A 21,895-nucleotide genomic window follows, 5' to 3' on the forward strand; every position below is an offset into this window, starting at 1 on the left:
GTATTACAGCCTTTGAACTGGCCTCTGCACATTTAGTCCATGAATAGAGGACACACACCAGGGCCACAGGTTGAATGTGAACTTGAAATTTGAGCTTAAATATCAACTGGTTCAAGTAGTAGCTCTGTTCATGATACAACGGATGTTATTTCATAAATGTTAACCTTCTGGGATTAAGCAAAATGAAGATGAAGTCAGACAGTCAGTATGTAAAAACATTTATTGTTGAGGACGTCTTGAGTATTAAACAGTGCGCCTTGTCCCTGTATGGTTAACAATAGCCCCCCTCTATTCCAGTCCACACGTGGATTCTCTTTTAACGGTTAAAAAAAAAAAAAAAAAAAAGAGACTAATTCAGCAGTGAATTACCTATGTTGGTGTGTCTTTAATATTTCAAATGGCGTAATTTATTATTATTAATAACAATATCAATAATAATAATATTATAAGATAACAGAATAACAACGGTGTAGGTCAAGGAGGCAGTCCATTGCAGCGGATAACACAACAATGTTAAAACAATACAGGCAGGGGAGGAAAAAAACAAAACATGACAGCGAAGGAAGCAAGAGACTGTAAAAACAAAAGCACTAAACACAGCAAGACACCTCGTGTCCAAGGAATGTGAGATGCTAAGATGATGAGGGGGCACACAAAAAAAAAAAAAAAAAGACATTTTGGTCAATGGAAACACGAGGTAATCACGTCAAGCACTGATTTCATGCCAACATATCATTCCTAATGAAAGGAGAATAACATCAAATACCAGTTTCAAGTAACTGCTGACCGAGTCCTGTCGTGCTCATTTTAGGCAAGCCAGTGAATCCAGTGAATCTCTGTCGTCTCGTACATAGCGAGTGACATACTGCTGCCAATAGAGTGTATAGGGGTGTGGGTGTGTGTGTGTGTGAGATGTAAAGCGATGGAGGCTCAAATTCAGTTGTGTGTAGCTCTACTATAACTATGTCGGTGCCGCTCTGCTTTTACCTCCAAAGTATCACATTAAGTCATAAACCTGAGAGACAGGGTTAGTGAAGGTTCACACTTATCAATGTTGATGTGTTGTTGTTTTTTTTTTATATATATATACCAGTCCTTATATATTTACATATAGTGATCAGGGGAAAAAACCCTCATATAATGGTGAGTAACTGCAAGAAACAGTGACGTGAAACAGCGCAGATCAACCATTTCAAACCCAAGACTCACAACGTTGAAGCAAGCGTGTTATCTATCTGTCCAGTGAGGGTCATATATGTGCTGAATTAGTCTTTGGCATGGCTAAGCATCAAAATAGCCCATTAGCAGAGAATGCGTTCGCAACATGACCGCTTGGTAAGACAATAGGCAGGGCGGCACAACCGGGAGATGTTTCTTCAGACAGCAATGTGTTGCTTTCCTGAAATCTATTGTTTAACTTGGTCCAAAATGATGAAAACTGTATTTTTTTAATTAAAGTGAAATGGCAGAAATCCACACGATAATCCCTATCAAAATTTGAACCGCATTAAAACAAGCTTTAGCTTAAGTCTGAGTAAAATAGTTAAGACATTGTAGTACTTTCATGCATTTTATGTTGTATATCTGTGTTTTAGCCCACTTCTGTGTCCATATAGCAGGTACAACCACCTCATCAGCACCAGCGATACAAGAGAACAACGCAAGCGCATATTGCAACCGTTAAACACACCAGACCGGCAGGCCCCCGTGCCCACGGGTCCGGTCGGGCTAGAATTACGAGGCAACTCCTATAGGACAGCTCTGCTATCCACGCTGCCTGTACTCCAAGCTAGCAGGACCAGTGTTGGTACCGCAAAGCAGGCATCCTTGACAGCTTGTTGCCATGATGGTGGTTGCATGGAAACAGACAAACCGAGTTATCTGCAGCTGGAGAACCAGACGAGGGGACCTAGTTAGCTAGCTAGCAGCCATGAACAAACCATAGACCTCCCCCAACTCGGAACCTGAACTACCCCAAACATTCCAACAGTTAACATCTACGTAAGCTAGAAGGGATCCCGACGGACGCCTTGGGTTGTGCAGCTAACTGTCGCCGGAGCGGATACAGAGATTCAATGTTAGTTCATAGGTACAAGTTCATGTCGTCCTTGGTTGTGATCGTGTCGTTTTGGGTGCTCATGATACAGTATAAAAAAATAAAATAAAAATAACAGTCACATGGAATCAAAGGTCTGGAAAGGTCATATATAGACTCAGGGAGGAAGAAAAAAAATAATGTAGCAACTGAAACGGAATGACTACATTCTAAAAAGATTTACAGCTGCAAATATGATATAACAATAAAAATAAGTATCAACATGTATACGGGAGAGGGCAATTCCAGTTATTTCCCTTCTTCTCGGATGTTGGTTCCGGTTGAGCGTGCCGCCCTCTGCAGTTTGGCACAAGACGTGGGTTCCGCACAGTGAGATGAGACCAGGGGATTGGCTGAAATTATTCCAAGTGGTGAGATGAGACGAGGAGGAGGAGCGCGGCTGGGAGGCGGCGGCGTGGGCCCCGCCCTTACACGTCCCCTTCCACTCGCCTCCTGCGGACTGCGGCGAGAGAGAGACGGGGGGGGGGGGGGGGGGGGGGGGTGTTGAAGGATGAAAGAGAGAAGCAAACGATGGTGAAGTTAGTAGCCAGGCCGTCGACTGACGCAGAGCCATTTCAAGAGGAGCTCAAAAGGAGACATGCTCGCCCTAACCCTACGGAGGCCGCCGGTTAGTCATCACAAAAACGTGCGCTGAATCGTGGATCACACAACCGCTAGGTACATCGCCGGCCACACCCGTCTTAGCGCCGTGTGTCTGTGCGTACTCAAACCAAGCTGGACGGTCGCGTGGTGCCTGCTCGCCGCGATTCAAACGCCGTGAAAGCAACCGCGGTAAATCGCAGCACATTCCCCACACACGCGCGCACACACATGCGTCAGACCTGTGCTCCCGCAGCTCTGCGGGGACGCTGGGCTAGAGGAGAGAGAGCGGAAGGGGGCGGAGTCAATCCTACAGTGTCGAATCCAGAATCTTTTGGAGGCCTCGTCATTTTGGGAAAGAAACAGCCAAAGGGATGAGACAATGGCACAACTGGAAGCGACAAAGTCGCGGCGGCCACGTACCCAGGTCGTTGTTCTTGGTGATGGCCGCCGCCGCCCTGGAACGAGGCCCTTGCTGGGTGAAATGGTAGCCGAACTTCACTATGTTGTTGTTCTCTTCTAACATCTTGGCGATTTCCATCTCCACCGTGGTGCCGAGCTGCTGCCGCTGGAACGCGCAGGATACACACACACACACACAGCTGTCAGAAAGGCACAAGCCAGAGCTGAATGAAGCCTCTATGAGAAGGCTGAGAGTTTTGGACCTTTTTCCACTTTAGTGATCTCTGGAGGGCGGGGCTGGGCTAAAACTTTTTTTTTAAATCTAAAATAAACAAATAAAAAAAAGATGTATACACATATAATTCAATTCTATTTTTTCAATTTCTGAATCGATTTGAAAATCGCAGTATCAATTCCGGGCTGCATGATATTGCAATGGCAACTGACATTGCAATTTTTTTTTCTGCCATCTATCTATCTATCTATCTATCTATCTATCTATCTATCTATCTATCTATCTATCTATCTATCTATCTATCTATCTATCTATCTATCTATCTATATATATATATATATATATATATATATATATATATATATATATATATATATGTGTGTGTGTGTGTGTGTGTGTATATGTGTGTTTGTACAGGAATTTTCACCAGATGACTCTGCATAGAAAATAAAAATCACGTCTTTATTCTCGGCATATTTAGGCGACAATTAGTAAACTGTCAATTGTGAAGGGAAGGTTTCCTTTTCCCTTCAATTATAAAAATAAATATTACTCTTTCTTATTGGGAATGATCAACAAAAACAATTACAAACCAAAACGTATTTAAATAAATAATGGAGAAAAAAAACACAAGTCAAAAGAAATACAGGAAAAATAAAGAAATAAAAGAAATTACAATTTAGTAGAGTTCATTTTGATTCTTGATAACTCTCCCAAGAACCTTTAAATCTGAGTAAATGATGTTATATCAGACAGACTTGGGACTTTACTCTTGTAGATTAGTCATGGAAAATGAGAAGAGTGCAACTTTTCCTCTTGTATCAAGGGGCAAAAAAAGTTGTAGCATGACGTGTTTGAATTTGCCTTACTTTGACATCGTACGTGCTGCGATGTGACTACTCGGCATGCGCACATCGCCATGACGATGCTGAAATGATATATTGCGCAGCCCTAAAATCAATACCGTGTTTAAATTAAGTACCACCGCAAATTAATTGAAATATTTATTTTCTGGGTTTCATTTTTGCGTTAGAAATTGTCAATATGTATAAAATGTCAATATATCGATATAGAATCAATATCATGAGCCACCTCATTGATAGCGGATTGAATGGATATTGAATCTAATGGTGAGGTCCTGCCCAATATCCAGCCCTCGCGGAAAGTATAATTTCCTAGTGTGAAGATCCTGCACAATAATGAGCGGAGACCCCAAAGTGTAGATGAAACCAACTGAAGATAGCCTAAACTTCAGGCCTGTGGGATAACGTGCGGGAACCCCGCACCAAGGGAGAGCATCGGGCGTCGTTCTGTAGAAAGTGCGGGACTTCACTCTGCTTCTGATGGTGCTTATTATCTCCAAGCATTGAAGCCAGTAAACCATACGTACCTGGTTGTCAATCTTGATCTCTGTGAGCGTGTCGTTGTCCCTCAGCGCGTCCACCAGCGCCTGGACCCCGACGCCAGTGATGAAGTTGGTCTCCAGATTCAAGCCTTGCAACATCTTGTTCTCCCTCAGCATGTCGCTGAAGGCCTGGAGGAGAGAAGGACGAGCTTGTGTCAAACTGAGGAGAGGGGTGGCGCGGTCGGGTGAATGCAGACGCGACACATAAACAAGCGCAACACGGACACACAGTGCATCCCTCACCACAGCTATGGGGTCGTTACTCCGGGTCGCCGCCAGGCTGAACTTTTTGACGTGCGTGTTCTTCTCCATGGCTTTGGCGAACTCCTTCAGCGTGGGAATCGGAATGTTCTTGGAGGGAGGACAAAAAAAAAAAATCGGATTAATAAAAATGGAGAGACCTTCCAGTGATCCAGCGACTGGCCTGTGCGTGTACCTTTTATTATTATTATTTTATTTGTTTTAAATATAATTTTTACTGGTGAAGTGATAGCAGATGAGAAATACAGAGTTATTTTTTCCCCCCGACCCACCCACCCTCTAAATACACAGAATAGTAACCATAATAAATACAGCTGCAGGCAGCAACACACGGGGTCAATTTTAGTCGTGTTAGATACGTATTATATTTTGCAGATTGTTCCATAATCCGAAATTAAACAACAAGTATTCAGCCTGATTCTGAGCCAAATTTTTTGTGTCGGACAACTATTTGTTAATTAACTATAATTAATTGTCCGGCCATAATAGTTGTCTTTATTCTTTGACCTTTTTTGGAATTACATAAACTTTGTAATTATTTAATATAACAAACACGGTAAATACATGTTATTTCAAAAACATAATAAATACATGTTACTTTCAATTTGTACTTTATTTCACTTCTTGTGCTAACAATCTACAATTGAAGAACTCTGTTTAATACATGAATTGCCTGAAATGTAATAAACAACATTTATTGGACATTAACATAATTTGGAATATGTCTTATTGTGGAAGGACTACTATTTAATGCCTTCTACCTTTTAATTTTAAGGTGGCAACATTTAGCTGTCGGAAACTGCATGTATGAGAAGTTTCTTTAAAACAACCGTCTCCGTTTGCCTCTTAACCAAACCATGTTGTATTGTTATCATATTGTTATAACTCACTGTGTTGTCTGTGGAAATAGAGCTGGAGCCAAAGTGACGGAAAGTTGACGTTTGGTGTAGTGTGGGGCAATAATGACGTATTTACAGAAGTTTGACCAGTGGAGGCCGTATGGGGCACCGACGACCTAGTAATGTAATTTTAATGGCCACGCCTTTTTGTTGATTAAAGTTTCCGAGGGGTTACGGTTCCATGAAATCCGAAATGCGTTCACGAGTACTAGTTTTCCGACTTGTTCCGAGTACATAAAACGCATCATTCATTCGCAACTGGGCTGGACTCGACGTAGTGGTGACTTTCTGTGGATTCATGTTTTTTCGTGTCGAAGTTTTTCAATTTTTCAGATCCCTTCCAAAAATATGAAACTCATCATGGACTCCCAGATTTTGTAACTTATGACTTCCTCAAATCCCACAAAATAAGGAGGAACACATTGCGCATCTAACACGGGGTTTGATCCGAATAGAATGTCTTAACTTACAAAAATACCAAAGAGACAAAATATCAATCGAAACAGCCACTTCAACCAGGTCAGACGGTGCACACACACACACACACACACACACACACACACACACACACACACACACACACACACACACACACACACACACACACACACACACACACACACACACACACACACACACACACACACACACACACACACACACACACGATGGATCGATTTAGATGAAACTTGAACCACCAGATGTCCCAGTTCTAACATAGCTGCAGCGGTTGCTCTGTTCCAGACAATTTTATCCCGAAACATGCCAGAGTGATTAAAAATAATAACAATCCGAACAATAATGGACCCCCCCAGCAATGGACCCCTAATTATGTTAATACAAAAAAACACCATAATGAATACGGCATAAGACATTGTACAGCAGCATACAAATCAATGATACAGAATACAATTGTTTGTTTGTTTGTTTATTTTTATTTTTTGTTGTTTAAAAAATCTCTCACTCGCCCGTTTGTGCATAAACTTGACCTTTTCTAAACTTCAAAAACTGGATCATGTCTGTTTACCAGGCAGAGAGTGGAGGAGGCATTGATGATCTCCATGCTAGAACGTGTGCATGTACCTTGATGTTGTTGAGGTTGACCTCCGTGAGGGAGCTGTCGTTGCTCTTTATCCTCTGCAAGGTCTCCTCTACATTGGTGGGGTTCGGCGGCTCGTCAAACACGGGGTTCATCTTTTCCCCTTTGATCACGTCTGAGGGGAAAAACAGGTCATGTACTGTAGTTTGTCCTTGAAGGCTGATTTATTATTGTTGTTTTTTTAGTCTAGACCTTGCTGTCATTGGAATCTTTTGAATTGCAGAGAGATCCAGAGAAGCATCACCCAACTGATATTACATTTCAAGAAGAGTACATACATGTTGTCCTGGGGGATTCGTCGTTCATTATTTCAATAAGCTAGAAAATCACTTTTACTACAGTAACCAGGAGACGACATCTTGTGTGCTATAGCATGATATTATATCAAACCCAAATCCAAAATGATACCTACTTTTATGTCAGGACTTGGATATTTTAAATGGACACATGGCTCGGCTGTACTTGTACTTACTGTTGTAGCCCTCCTTGGTGCTTCCGTCGTATTTCTGAGTACTGGTAACAAGAGTGTGTATGCCAAGGATCGCTGCAAGTAAAACACATTATACAGGCTAAGCGGTATTTGGGTATGTAGATGCATGTGTGTGTTTGTTCTCTGGGGGTCAGGAATGGAGAGAAACTAAATCCAGAGAACATGGCTGACAATGGAAACATTCTCCTACTTGGTGGGCTCCTGTTTTCCAGCAATGACGATAACCGTGGTTTACGTGACATCACCGCGGTATTGAGCTCATTAATGTCCTCATGGCAAATTGTATTCACACACACACACACACACACACACACACACACACACACACACACACACACACACACACACACACACACACACACACACACACACACACACACACACACACACACACACACACACACTAATGTATTTGTTGGTGAAAGTTACAGAAGGATATGAAATATAAACCCAATTAAAGCTGCAAGCAGCGATGACCAGATCCTCCACGTGCAAGTGTCGGACGCAAGTTTGAAATCTATCCAATAAATCGCCTCGGTGGAATTCACAAAAGTGCGGAGCAAGAAAAAGCCGAGAAAGCGACAAAAAAAAGTCACGTAAACGGTGCGATTTTCCAAACATTGAATTCAAGACTTTGCCACGCCCACACCGTGTGACAAAAACGCAAGCGTTTAATAACTTTTAATGGTGAAGGTGTCTTGTAGACACTCGCAAAGTTTCCCCTAGGGAACGCTAGGGAGCCATTTTTGCCCCGTCCATGCACGGGACCCATATTTGTGTCCCCCCGATTATTCTAAATTATTTCTTGGGCTGTACCCGACTCGAATTTTGTCAGTCGAATCGGCTCAATGTAAATATGAACGGGCCACGGCTCTTCGCGCGTCCGTATCCAGATGTGAGCATGCGGACGATTCACACAAATAAGAATATATTTACGATTCCCCTTATTTATAATTCCTTATTGAAATGTTATTCCCGTGCATTTTTGTAGGCTTCTGTTTAATCCTGTTAATGTAATGCACACTGACAAAAAAAGAAGAAAGTGGGGCCACCGCCGCTGCGGTTATACGTTGCTTTTCACCGCGGTAAGAAATCTGACACCGTCACAGCCCCGGCGTGACTTTCACACACGCTAAGCTTGACCAAGGAAGGACGTTCCCGCCCAGGCATCATGTGTCAATGGGACGAGAGATTTGATCTTCCGTGAAAGCTGCACTTTCGGTTTGGAAATATATTGTGGTTCTGGTTTCAACGCAAGCCGGGAGATCCCCTTTGCGTCAAACAGGCAAAAGGTGTTGAGAAAACCAACCATCGTAATCATCATCATCATTACGGCCACGCCATGAGTCTTTGGAAGAAACTAGAACTTCACTCATATGAAACGTAATTTACAGCCTGAATAATGACGTCACGCGTGAACGTCCTCCTCATAGAAAGGTTACGGACGGAATAGACGGGAAAAAAAACAACAACCCTGGGATGTTTCTGTTCTATATGTGAAAATTAGTTAATCTCAGATATTGGACAAGCTTTGGTTTTTACCTCCAAGGTCGCACAGTTCCGTATCCGTGGCGCTTGATAGAGCCTCCTCTAACTCAGGGTCAAGGGTTATGGCTTCCTCTTGGCGCATTTCGATGGGTCTCTGCTTGGGAATGAAGGCCTTTCCTGCGGAGATGAGGAGCCAGAGAGGGAGAAGATCACAAAGTGGAAAAAGGACCCTAGACTCACGGGGGGGGGGGGGTTAAAAATCATATCAACGGTTATGATCATTAAATCACAGAAAGCTCTGGAGACGCCGTGTACGGCTTCCCGTTTGCCTGGCATTGTCAGTGTGTGTTAGTTTGAGCTGACCTGCATCGGCTTCTTCCACAGCTCTTCTCAGCCTTCAGTGTAGCGGCCCTGGTCACAGTATCACATGAGCGCTAAGCTCCCTGGATATGTACGTGTGTGTGTGTGTGTGTGTGTGTGTGTGTGTGTGTGTGTGTGTGTGTGTGTGTGTGCGCTTTTTGATTCATGCATTGCTACTAGAATACAGAGTGAGTACAGCAGTATAAAACACCAAAAATTCACACACATTCAAAAGTGTCAGGGACAGTTCTTTGCTATTTCCAAATATAAGGGCAGAAAATGCACTTGTCTAGGTCTGAAATGGTTCTATGCATCTCTGCACTTCTACACAACACAGCTGGAGAACTTCAACTGGGCTGGAGAGGGGCCGTCTTACCTCCCGAAGCCATCGACTTTTATACTAAACTGAAACTCTCTTAACAGCTCTGCCGTCGCCCTGGTAACCTCGCTGAAGGAAGAAAGGGAGACAGAGAGAGAAAGAAACTGCGGAACAATGGCCGCAGTCTTGATCGAGCTGCACTGCTGGGGCAACAAACACTTGGCCGATAAAGCGAGTTACCCCCCGCCCCCCTCTCTCTTTTCAAAAAACACCCTGTGTCAAGTTGGTCTGGGACGGTCTAATTGGCCCCAGTTTCCGGGGGAAGCACTGGCACTTCCTGAAAAGCCAGTAAACAGTAAATACAGTTATCAGACAGCAACATGTGCCAGGCTCCCTGGATTGGACTGACATTCAACTCCCCAGCAGCATGGCAAAAAAGAGGTCAAAGAATGAAGAAAATCCCCCGCAAGGATTGTTTCCCCCATAATATCAAAGTGAATTTTGTGACACACACACACACACACACACACACACACACACACACACACACACACACACACACACACACACACACACACACACACACACACACACACACACACACACACACACACACACACAGACAGACAGACAGACAGACAGACAGACAAACAGACAGACAGACAGACAGACAGACACACACAAATTGGGCAAGGGTTTGAACAGAAAAACAAAAGAGACTAGACAAAATCTGCTAAATACAGCCCAGCCCTACCCTGAGGCCTGTTGGGTGGAGTGATCTCCAAAGAATATGGTTATGGTAAAAAAAGGAGATCGAGGTAGAGAGACAGAGAGACAGAATTGGGGACCGGTACTACAGCGGTGCCAGTATGTATGCAGTACTGATGCAACTACAGTGGAAATGGAACCAAGAAAGACGAGGAACGACCGTGTTTAGAACTGCTCAAACGAAACCTGAGACTAAGAAAGGACTTCGGATGGGTGAGGGTGTGTGTGTGTGTGTGTGTGTGTGTGGTCAACAGAAGAACGGCCACACCCTCCACTGTTTTTCAAACAACCATGATGCTTATCAGTCTTAGTGCAGGAATGCCTGCTGAAAGGCTCTCCCTAAGTGTGATAGGGAAAGGTCTGCTTTTCAAAATCCCTTCAGTTAGGTGTGTAAATACCATTACATCATCTTCTACAGCTGGTAATGCAAGCGTCTCAGGATTCCATAAGAGACAGAAGAATGGGTTTAGAATGATAGACCCAGTGTAATGAATTGGAATAAAGCAGGAATGCTTGATGGCATGTCTGCTATGTTTTTCCAAGTGATTGTGTGTGTGTGTGTGTTTTTGTAGCCTTTGAACTGACACATAATTTATCAGCAGGGGGTGAGAGCAATAGGGGAAAAAAAACAACCCTGCCGCACCAGAGAGGCAGCGTTGGGTTTTTCATGTTGTCAATGCGCACACATCCACAGGGAGCGTTCTGTCCAGTAAACCTGGCTGGGGGCGAGGCAGTGTGTCACTTTCACATTTCCCCACTAATGAGAGAGGAGCAGTTTCTCTCTTGATCAACAATCTCTCATACCATTGGGTAGAATTTCAACTAGAGCTGGAGGATAAACTTATTGTATTATCATTTGGCACCTTTCAGCGGTGTTATATTGTCACAAAATATAGAGTGCCCAAAGAAACGATGACAATATAAGATACAGTATATCCATCTGAAATATACAGCGGAGTTCCAATGTGGATGCTTTAACATGGGAAAGTCCACAATCAGCCACAACATTAAAACCACCACTAATAACCATTAATATTGTGTAGCTTTCCCTTGTGCCGCCAAAACAGCTCTGACCCGTGGAGGCATGGACTCCACAAGACCTCTGAAGGTGTCCTGTGGTATCTGGCACCCAGACGTTAGCAGCAGATCCTTTAAGTCCTGGAAGTTGATAGGTGGGGCCCCGATGGATCGGGCTTGTTGTTCCAGCACATCCCACAAATGCTACATCGGTGATGATCATGTTTTCTTTTACATGATGTAGAAGAAAACGTGATTCATCAGACCAGGTGGCCATTGTTCCATGGTCCAGTTCCGGCGCTCATGTGCACATTGTAGGCACTTTCGCCGGTGGACAGGGGTCAGCATGGGCACTCTGACCGGTCTGCGGCTTGTCCATTTTTCCTGCTTCCAACACATCCAACTTAAAGAACTTATTGTTCTTGTGCTGCCTAATATATCCCACCCCTTGACAGGTGCCATTGGAACGAGATGCTCAATGTTATTCACTTCCTCTATATCAACAGTGATATAGTTTAGAAAGAAATCTTTCTCTACTCTTTTCTAGATAGCAGCTAAAGGCCCACTGAGGCCGTTTGTAAGCTGCCATTCAAATCCCACGTCTCAAGTCTCTTTCAACATAAGCTTCAGTTGTTGTAGGTACAAGCAATCTGCTGGTAACGTATGAACATTAGTACACAAATAATGCCATGGGCACACTACACAACTTTCAAAGTCGTCAGATCGCTGAACTGTTGACTCCACAACTTTCTGTCTTGTGACTGGGAATCTGGCAGTGTTATGGTTGACACACTACCTGACTGATCGGCGACAGGGGTCACACATTACAAGATCTGTCATCAGGAGGAATCCCCGACGAGTCTGTCAGGTCTTCAAGCTACATTTTGTCACAAAAACACGCCAGAGAAAGTGACACCGGAAATGACGCGATAACATGCACGGGACAGGATTTTTATTTTATTTTTTTATTCTTGATCACTGTAAAAAAAAATAATATATATATATATATAATAATAATAATAATAATAATAATAATAATAAAAGAAAAATATCAAAAACCGAGAGAAGAAAACTAAAATAGGTATGTTGTGTGTCCCCCCCCCCCACCCTTTCTCCTCCGCCTGGATAAACACATCTCCCCCGTACCACTGGGGGTTACTTAAGAGCAGACATGCATTTAAAATACTTGCAAGGAGGCAATTACTGCAGAGCGGTAATTATTGCTGATGAACACACAAAACACTGGGACAACACACACACACAACTCTCTCGGGTATTTCTGTTTAACAAACAGAGTACTCTGAAACAAATTATAAACATACAAGGTTGAGAACTATTATAACTATTAGATATGATCTATTATCAACAATTAAAGCTTAATTATTATTATAAATGGTGCTCCGATTCATAGGCCACCAGTTGTAATGGTCGATATTCGTTCTCAATAGTTTGATCGCTGCAAAGGCCGATCAGATGACACAAAACAATTTCTCTTCCCCTTTATGCGCAGCAGTGTTTCCCATACATCGATTTATTTGTCGCAGCCCGCCATAATATCAACATTGACCGCCTCATATTCATTTTCTAATCTCCTCCTCTCTCTCTTGTCTTAGTAAGTGACAAATTTTGACTAATTCATAAATAGTTTTGCATAAAAATAAATACCTAGTTTTCAATAATAAAGAGTTGACTCTCTATAAGACATACACAGTATGGACTAGTATTTTCTCTGATATGTCAATAGTTTGTTTGAGCTTCTCTCTCACACTGCTTCCAGCGATTGGCCCAAAAAAACCCGGATTGGAGCACCCTTAATTGTTATTATATAATTATGACGTCCTTACACATTATTTTCGCCATCTCGATATTTTTAAGAGCAATAGCGTGAACTTACTGTAAGATTATCTTCTCTACCGAGGACTTCAATTACAATACACACTTGCAGCTTATTGGCAAACATAACATTCTATGAGTGGAGCTTATGAGGCATGCCCAAAGTGTGATCATTCATACTAACAAGGCGTACTTGCTTGCTCACACACCTTTTTTCTCCCCAGTGAAGGGCACAATGTCCTCTCTGTCCTTGTACTCCATGGCCTCCTGCTCCAGGTAGGTGAGGAGCCGATCCCGGTTGAAGGGCCCCGTCTCCGCCTTGACAGTCTGGTCCTTCTGACGCATGCTCGCTGGGAGCAAAGCGTTCTGAAGTGGAGGAGAAGAGGCGTGAACTGACGTAGAAAGACTATCCATTACTTGCACTAACAAAACAGTCTTAATTGTTCAGAGCAGCACATTTTTACTATTATTTTTTTTTTTCTGTGTCTTAAAGCAGCACTTTGTAACTTTTGGTATTTGGGATTTGGTTCCCTTACAATTTGAGCGCAATTGCGCTTTTGCGCAACTGAAAAATAATCGGTGTGGTGTCCGAAAAAATTTATTTTACTGGACAAATTTGAACCTTATCGGTCACGTTTTAATAACAGTCTATGTTACAAATGCAAATATAATGTACACCTAGGTTACAGCGCCCCTTGCATGAACCTCACCGCTTCAGCGAGCACTCAGTCCACGACTCCCCCGGAGCCACGGGGAAAGAGGGCCCCCTGATACTGGTGTAGGTACCAGATGTGCTCGGCCTGGCAGATCAGCTCAAACGAGCGAGTCAGAGGGTGTTTTTATTTATTTATTTTACTAGCAAAAAAAACTAAAAAAAAAACCCCAAACAAACAGTAATTACCAGAGCCAAACGTCAAGGAAATGATGTAGTGCCATGAAGCGTAACACACTTATCCTGCGGTTTCCTACAAAGCCACCCGCCCTCTCACTTTACTCCTCCATTACCTGGTTTTACACATCTACAGCATGAAGCAGCTTGAAAGACAATAACGCTGCATGAATTTCCTTGTATTTTCTCATGCATTTAATCCAGACACTCAATTGCCTCGGCTTGCAATCTTGAGGTTATTTAGCCTCAATATTTTTGCTTACAAGCCTAAATGTGAATTGTAATGTAAAAAAGTAGTGGTTCTGGCTTCAAAATAATAATACAACCTTCATGTATTATGAGAGCCTGCTCTCTATATGCACACTCTTACAAAACCTGTAAAACAACCAGATTAACTTGCCCATGCTTATGCCTCTTACTTCAAGGCACTCCCTACCACTCCCACTCGCCCACCAACAAACTCTTCCCCAAAGTGTCCTCACCTCTGGGTCCATCTTCTCCAAGGCCGTCTCCAGCTGCTTGAGTTCCTCTGCCGACAGCTTGTTAAGGATCTCATCTTCGTCTATCTCTTTGTACTTGTCCAGGTCTTTCTTGTAGGACAACGCCATGGTACCGGCGACAGCTAGCTAAGCACTCTGGCAGCACACCGTTGAGCTAAACTCAGCAGAAGAGGACAGGGCGGCCCAACTGTTACTTAAACTCACAGCTCTGGACCAGGGTGGCGGCTACTGGCTAACCTAGAGGGACACACACATGGAAACATGATGACATATTAATGAAGCAGGGTGATATTTCATTTTATTTCTGTTGAAAACAACAGTGTAATCCAATTGCAGTTAAACAATGTTTGTCTTTGTTGCAAACGTCCTGCTGGAACAATGAAAACAAGGCTTGATAACAGCTGTGCTGCAAAACACATGTGCATTCATGCATTTGTGCGGTCACACACACACACACACACACACACACACACACACACACACACACACACACACACACACACACACACACACACACACACACACACACACACACACACACACACACACACACACACACAGAGAGAGAGAGGAAGATTCTCAGGCTGGTCGGAAACAACCAGTGTTGTTGGAAAACAATGACAACGCTGGACAGGAACTTTTTGGGAAACAAAAACATCAAGAAATGTAATGTGAACAGAGCTTGAACAAGTTCTGACCATAGTGCAGCCACTAGAAGAGAGTGATTGGGGTTTAGATAAGAATGTCAAGCAACAGCTTGGACACATGGGAGAAGATCCATCCCGTCAAACAGTGAAGGAGGTGCTGCAGTTACTTTCCCACGACTCAGGGGCAACACACATGACCTCATCACTCCCAGATTCCCTGCAGCAGCATTTTCGTTATTCTGTAATTGCCGGTTTTTGACCGGGAAAATCTGTTGAAGTCGGACATATTTGAATCTCTCCAGTCATAATGTCCGGTGAAAATAATTACCTCTATGCACAACTTGTGCTGGGCGACAAATCGCTTACGATAATTATCGCCATATTTTTTTCCCCTCTATGTCAAAATAAAATTCACCTGATCATTTTGATCAAAAAATTCCGCAGATAGGTTTGTTTCCACGCTCTGCAAGTCGCAACGGAAAGCTAATCAGTTTAGAAAATCTAGAGCTGACCTTTCACCGCTGACCAATTACGTTTGTCGATGTAGAAACAAGCCCTGAGCCCTCCTTCGAGGACAGATTGCCCTTGTAAACACAGTACACACGGAGCAGCGACTGAGCGCAATGTCCAGTATTCTGAGGAGAAGCAGAAAGATGACATCCATAGTTTGCCGTTTTTTTGGATATTCAAGCTCCGACCAAAAGAAGATGGTATATATTCATTGTGTAAAATATGTCTACACAAGGTCCAGATGAAGACGGACAACACTACAAACTTTATATATTTAGACCTACTTGTCATATTTATTTTGTTTTTGATTTAATCAAAATTTTATTTTAGTAAAATGTTAATGAAGGCAGCTGCACTTGTAACTCATTGTTCACAAACTGAAATTATTTGATTTCAAGTAGTAATATTCATAATGTTTATTTATTTTTAAAATATCTTTAACTGATGGGACTTATTTTAATTTGAATATTCAATGAAAAATATTATACATCTACATGCCTTGATGATGTCATTCTCTATAAAGCCTGCCTATCAATTGCTTTTAAGCTCATTAAACACAGATAATATTTGACCGGAATCTCTCCCATTTGTCCGGGAAATTGAAATCTCCAAGGACACGCTGACCAGCACCATTTTTTTTTTCTAATGGAAACTCTGCCCTGCAGTATCCCAGATGGTCTCAATTCTCGCGCGCGCACACACACATATAACTGGAAAATTGACCTTGCTAAAGATGGTGCCACCAACAGCAAGACCCTTTAAACCAATTACTGGACAATAACCACACTGTTGATAGAAAGAAAATTCACCATCATACTTTATATTTAAGGCTCACCTTTGTTTTGAACATTGTAATTTCATTATTTCACGAGGTATGGGTGGTGATAAATATAGGTTTGTGAAGGTGAACTTCATTATTCTGTTACACCTTTGTAATGGCATTTAACATACTGTGTTGCTTAAATTCAGCAGTTTGTCTGAAGAGGCATCATTTCCAATGAAATAACATCGACTGAGTAGTATATACTGTCAATATATCTTCCTTAGGCAGTCTCTCTACATTGTCTCCCCCTATAACTTTCTCCATCTCATACAGACCGGTTCTCAAATGTACCATTCCAGAGTTGTGCTGCAGAGCAATCAGAGATGATAAGGTCTAATGCACAATAAATCCAAGTTAGATTGATATGGCAATGTTTATATGTCAAAAAGCTGCAAAATTAGCACGTTTGGAAGTATTTTCTTTTATAATGGACACAATGAACAAATTAAATTGTGACTTTGATGAGATAGCTGGAATGTCTGACTTAAACCCGCAACTACCAAACATTACTAGGTATGAGTAAAAACAGTAGGAAATTCAGTAGGCATAAGAACATATGACAGCAAGCAAGAAGTACCCTTTCCTAAATGGGAGTGGAATGGCAAACAATCATGCTTCGAGACACATCTATAATTGTCTTACAACTCAGACAGCTATCGCAATACCCATCACAATAATTCACAAAGGCATATTTTATCCAGACAGTGCAGCACTGTAGTGGTGACTGTCATGGCAGAATCATCAGGGGCAGATGGCGTGCGAGCGCTGCGCTAAAATGTCAGTGCTGATATAATAATCAAAGCATATGATCTTAATGCTCTACAGCAATAATAACCACATTCTCATGCTGTGCTGACTAGCGCATACATCAGACCATGGGAACACGGAGGAGCGGAGTATTTCACTGCAATACGACAAAGCCAGACAGCACTATAACTTGCGCAACATCAGGTGTAACCTATGGCAACCAAGGTGGGACAGGTTGAAAGGAGACTGAGTTCAAAGGGGATAATATAAGCGATGACTTGCACTACGATTTTAAAATCAAATTAAAAACATTTTCAATAGCCCTACTTCTGATTGTGTGTTAAGGGGGAAAAAACTCACTGTTATGTAACTAGTATGGTACATAGTATCAGATTGATTTTGAAAATGATAGCTGTTATTTATTAGCTGCCTTTTGGGGAGTAGAGTGGAATAATGTGGTCGTTCTCTTCTCAAAATGATAATTGTATTCATGATTTGTTAATTACAAAAGATATATTTTCCAAAAATCTAACAACAACCTAACAGCCGTGGAAACATACATTACATCGGTTCATATTCCAACATCAATATTAACTCGCTATATCATGCAGACCTGATACAAATTTGCAGGCATACTCAAGTGCCCTAACATATAGGGTTTAGAATAACAATGAAAACTACAGACACATTAAAAAAAACAAGTACAAAAAGCAGTGTCTGAAAGGAAATCTGCTGAGTCATTCATTATTTATGAAAACAAACATTTCTTTGGACAACTTGGAAAACACAAGCAAGCCTCTTGTCAATGATCGGTGTAACGTACAGTTCCCTTGATGACATTTTTGAGACCGACGTCAACTTCCCCAATAAACTAAAATTCAGCGAAATAAAACAAGAGTTTCAAAATGCAAATGGACGCATGGCCTCATTAGTCTGTCCCTGCAGACTGACTACAAAGTCAGTCGTCCATTTACCCCTGCCATGATTCAACTCAAGGATTTGTTACTTTATGACAACGTAGAGAGTCAAGGTTCTTGCTTCTGGCTAGGGAACAGACTGAAATACAATCAGAATGGAGGTAAATTGTGCTCATAACCAAATTTCCTCTAAACTCTTGGGCAAGATTTCCAGAATTAAGCAATGACGGATGACTTTAACATGTTCTTTAACCCAACTGTCTAATGCATGATGGTTGCACAAAAAGGTGTGCTATGGTTTCCACAAACATTTATGTGTGTGCGCCTTGGTTTGTTTTACAACATAGTGTATCAAGTATATCAAGACAGGAAGTTAGGCTAAAATCATCAATGACTACATCTCAAAAGCCAGTAACAGCAGCAGACTTTCTTGTGCCTACCTTGACTAATGCTCTTATGACATGGTCAGCAGAGAAGACCATTCTGTAGATAATCCTGGGGTCCGCTTCCACTAAAATTCCGTAAAAATATATTTAATCCATTTGATATGAAAGCGTTTCAACTGATAATAAAGCACAGTGCCTGTGACAGTTCAGAGAGTAATCATAGAGGGGGCATACATTGTTTATGACTGGCCTAAGAAAGGTGAAAACATTGAGAGGATCCATTAGTATGGTCCTATTGATCCCTTTCTCCTTCTCTTCAGCTAATCCTACTGGAAAACAACAGAGGGCTGAAAGCCAATAATATCATCCGCCCGTCTGTGCTCTTGAGCCTTATTTGTACCTGGAAGCTTGACCCTTTGGACAGTTGTCTCTTGACCAGAGATAATTCTGTCGCCCAGCTATCATATGTGGTAAGGGTATGGCCATTTCTATAGTAACGAGGCAAACTATCCAATACCGTTGCACGGTGGCCATTTATTGTGCTACCTCAGAAAATTTGAAGTATGAGACAGTGACAAAATGCTGCCAGGCATATTTTTTCCCTGTTTAAATTACATGATTTTCACAGAGACATGAAAGCACAGGCCGAGGGAGCGGTAAGACTATACTTAGAACAACCCAGCTCTGCGGCCCAAGGGACAAGACTGCACCACTTCCTCCCACCCACTTATTCTGCACCCTCGCTGTTCACTTGGCTTTGTTTCTCTGCACTAACTTCTTCCTCTCCACCCTGCTGCTCCTCAGTTTTCCTTATCCCCTGCACTTGTGTACAACTTTGGAAAAGCAGACCCTGATTGAAAACAGATGGAAGAATGGGGGGCGTTGGCCAGGGAGGTTTCCATCATGCTAAACCTTAAAGAGTGGGATGAATTCATACAGTACGTAAAGGAATGTGTATACAACAACCTAGAGAGTATTAGTATACTGAGTACTTGATGAACCAATAGTGGTGAAAATGGTTGGATGTGATATATGGTTGGACGTTGTAGAAATTACTCCATTAGCATTGCTTTGCAGTCTCAAACAACCTTTCGTACATTTTTTTCGTTAAGTCAATTATAAATCCTCACATTTATTGAAGATTATAACAGTTTTCTCCCCGCTAGTGACTTGGAGGAGGGAGGGTTGGAGTTGCTGGAGAAAGGGAGGAGATGATCAGAAGTGTTTCTCAAACACACATGATCTGCATACTCTATTTCCAAGCTGCTCCCTCCCACTCCTCACACTTGAGACATTATTACGTAATTGTGAATGAAATCAAGGAGTGGTCCATTTTACAGTTCAACAACGGGCAGCGTGCTGTACGATGAGAGCACCACGAGAGACACTTCGCACTTCTATAAAGACCAATGGCAATCACTGGTGCTAAGCTTTCGTTACAGGGTAGTTATTGTTTTGAATATCAGAAGCAGGTATGTGAAACCTGTTTAGCAGGGATGTTGTATACACAAATGGAACAACAGCGGTCTCGGCAGAGGTGTCAAGTCAGCAGTGCCAGAAAAGGCTATCTGACCTGTCTATCAGCACTGGGGTAAATCATACTTCCTTAAGGTGGAGGTACACTTAAGCAGACAAATTCTGCTGCTTGTGCCTGGAACCACGCCCCGCATTCGGCATTCAGTAGCACGCTGCTGGATAAACTGTGTCAATGCATAGATTTCAACACCGACTAGCTGCTAAACAGGAACTTCGTTGAGCCAGCTTTATCAGTGGAGTCATTGACACAGGTACAATCCCCTTGCACACTCGATAACAATGGGGGAATCATACCTCGAATCACAAGCATAACACAATTAGGAATAGACGCTCCACAGTGTGGCCGCACTGGGTCGTGCAAGTTCAAGTCTCTGCCCTGCGCCTCCAAAACAAAGCAACACGGCCGTTTCAAGCCTTTGGACTGGTTGTCTGTCTATTCCTTGCGTTAAGTAGTGCAGTCTAGAGCAAATGTGCGCACGAAAGAACCAATTTGACGTGAGAAATTTCAGCAACTGGGAACCATGTACACTGGCGCGCCAACACACCCTCAAGCGAACATACACACATATAAATAAATACATACATACATTCATACACTCACAACTTTCAAGCAAATACGACCGGCTTCCGCTAGATAGACTAACATAGATAAACGTTATCTATAACATTAACATAAAAAACACATTATCATATCCAGAGAGCTGATGTATTGCGTTAACTCAGCTTACAAGCTAGGAGAGCTGACGTCACCGTTAGCGCTTTAGCTCCAACGGCTAGCTCGGGGAGCTGCTCCGCAAGTGACAGCTTGTTCAGTTTGGGGACCGACCCGGCGTAACTTGAACTCGAGTAACGGGGGAATCGCGTAGGAAGAGCCCTGCAAGAGCCGGCGCTTTCGTATTTCCTTACCTACAACTGATGAGGCCGGAGAACCGTTGCCCAGCACTCCCAGTCTCCCTATTGAATGCGAGGTCCTCAACGCTTACTTTCTCCCTCCATCCAAGGGCGGTGACACAGGAAGAGGGAACCACTGTATTCCCTGACTGGCGGCCCGTTTAGCCAATAGACGCGGAGAGCGATAGCCCGCCCTCTTTTGCCGCGCGACCAATCACATCACAGCTAGCGCTGGCCCGTCCCCTCGTCAGAACTTACTGCCGACGCCTACTCTGACTTTCAAGGTTTCAAAAGGCCAACGCCAACCGCTGTACAGAGCGAAGTAGGTGGGGGGGAAAGAATGCAACGAAAAGTATATACAAAAGCAAAATGTATATGCAAAATACATCTATCCATCTATACACCCATCCATCCATCTATCTATCAGACATCTCAACAAATTGCTGCTTCATTGGCGTCATCTTCTTTCGTAACCGAGACGACGACCCTCCTTTTTTCCGACTATAACCTTCTGCCTCTTTTAGTGTGTCTTATAGCTCGTACCAACACGTGTCAAAGACGCCGTGCCCGTCATACGAACAAAGACTGGACGTTGGTTAACATTTGAATGAATCATCACTGCATTTCAGATGCGAGGATGCTCCTCAATCGGTCGGTCCCACGAGGCCGCACATGCCGTGCAGTTTTGTTTTGTTTGGCCCGTGCCAGCCTAAGAAACAAATTCTTGAGTTCTTTTGCGTAGGAGTAACATAGTAGTTGGCCTGGACACCAAAGAAAA

The 21,895-nt window shown here is 42.8% G+C and overlaps 1 protein-coding gene across 2 annotated transcripts; it reads right to left on the minus strand.

Moving 5' to 3' along the window:
• Positions 1-202: 202 nt before the first annotated feature.
• On the minus strand, positions 203-21,217 carry tmod2 (tropomodulin 2). 2 transcript variants are annotated; one of them, XM_079998112.1, is made up of 11 exons: positions 21,133-21,217; positions 14,643-14,897; positions 13,481-13,637; positions 9,029-9,151; positions 7,469-7,540; positions 6,981-7,111; positions 4,981-5,088; positions 4,723-4,866; positions 3,119-3,263; positions 2,938-2,969; positions 203-2,555 (listed from the first exon to the last, which is right to left on the minus strand). In XM_079998112.1, exons 2-11 carry the CDS (start codon positions 14,766-14,768, stop codon positions 2,259-2,261), a joined length of 1,335 nt encoding a protein of 444 aa, XP_079854238.1. In that variant the 5' UTR covers positions 14,769-14,897; positions 21,133-21,217; the 3' UTR covers positions 203-2,258. The 2 variants fall into 2 exon arrangements, with proteins under 2 accessions (XP_079854238.1, XP_079854239.1); XM_079998113.1 differs by lacking the exon at positions 2,938-2,969 and having other exon boundaries at positions 2,376-2,555.
• Positions 21,218-21,895: the final 678 nt, after the last annotated feature.

The sequence above is a fragment of the Zeus faber genome, assembly GCF_960531495.2.
Source record: "Zeus faber genome assembly, chromosome: 3".
Lineage (NCBI taxonomy): Eukaryota > Metazoa > Chordata > Actinopteri > Zeiformes > Zeidae > Zeus > Zeus faber.

Coding starts and splice junctions, on each gene's coding strand:
- tmod2 (XM_079998112.1), bottom strand. CDS start 14,768: ATGGCGTTGTCCTACAAGAAAGACCTGGACAAGTACAAAGAGATAGAC. Junction 3,264..4,722: donor AGATCAAGATTGACAACCAG/GTACGTATGGTT, acceptor TGCGCGTTCCAG/CGGCAGCAGCTCGGCACCAC. Junction 2,556..2,937: donor GCAGAGCTGCGGGAGCACAG/GTCTGACGCATG, acceptor CTCTCGCCGCAG/TCCGCAGGAGGCGAGTGGAA.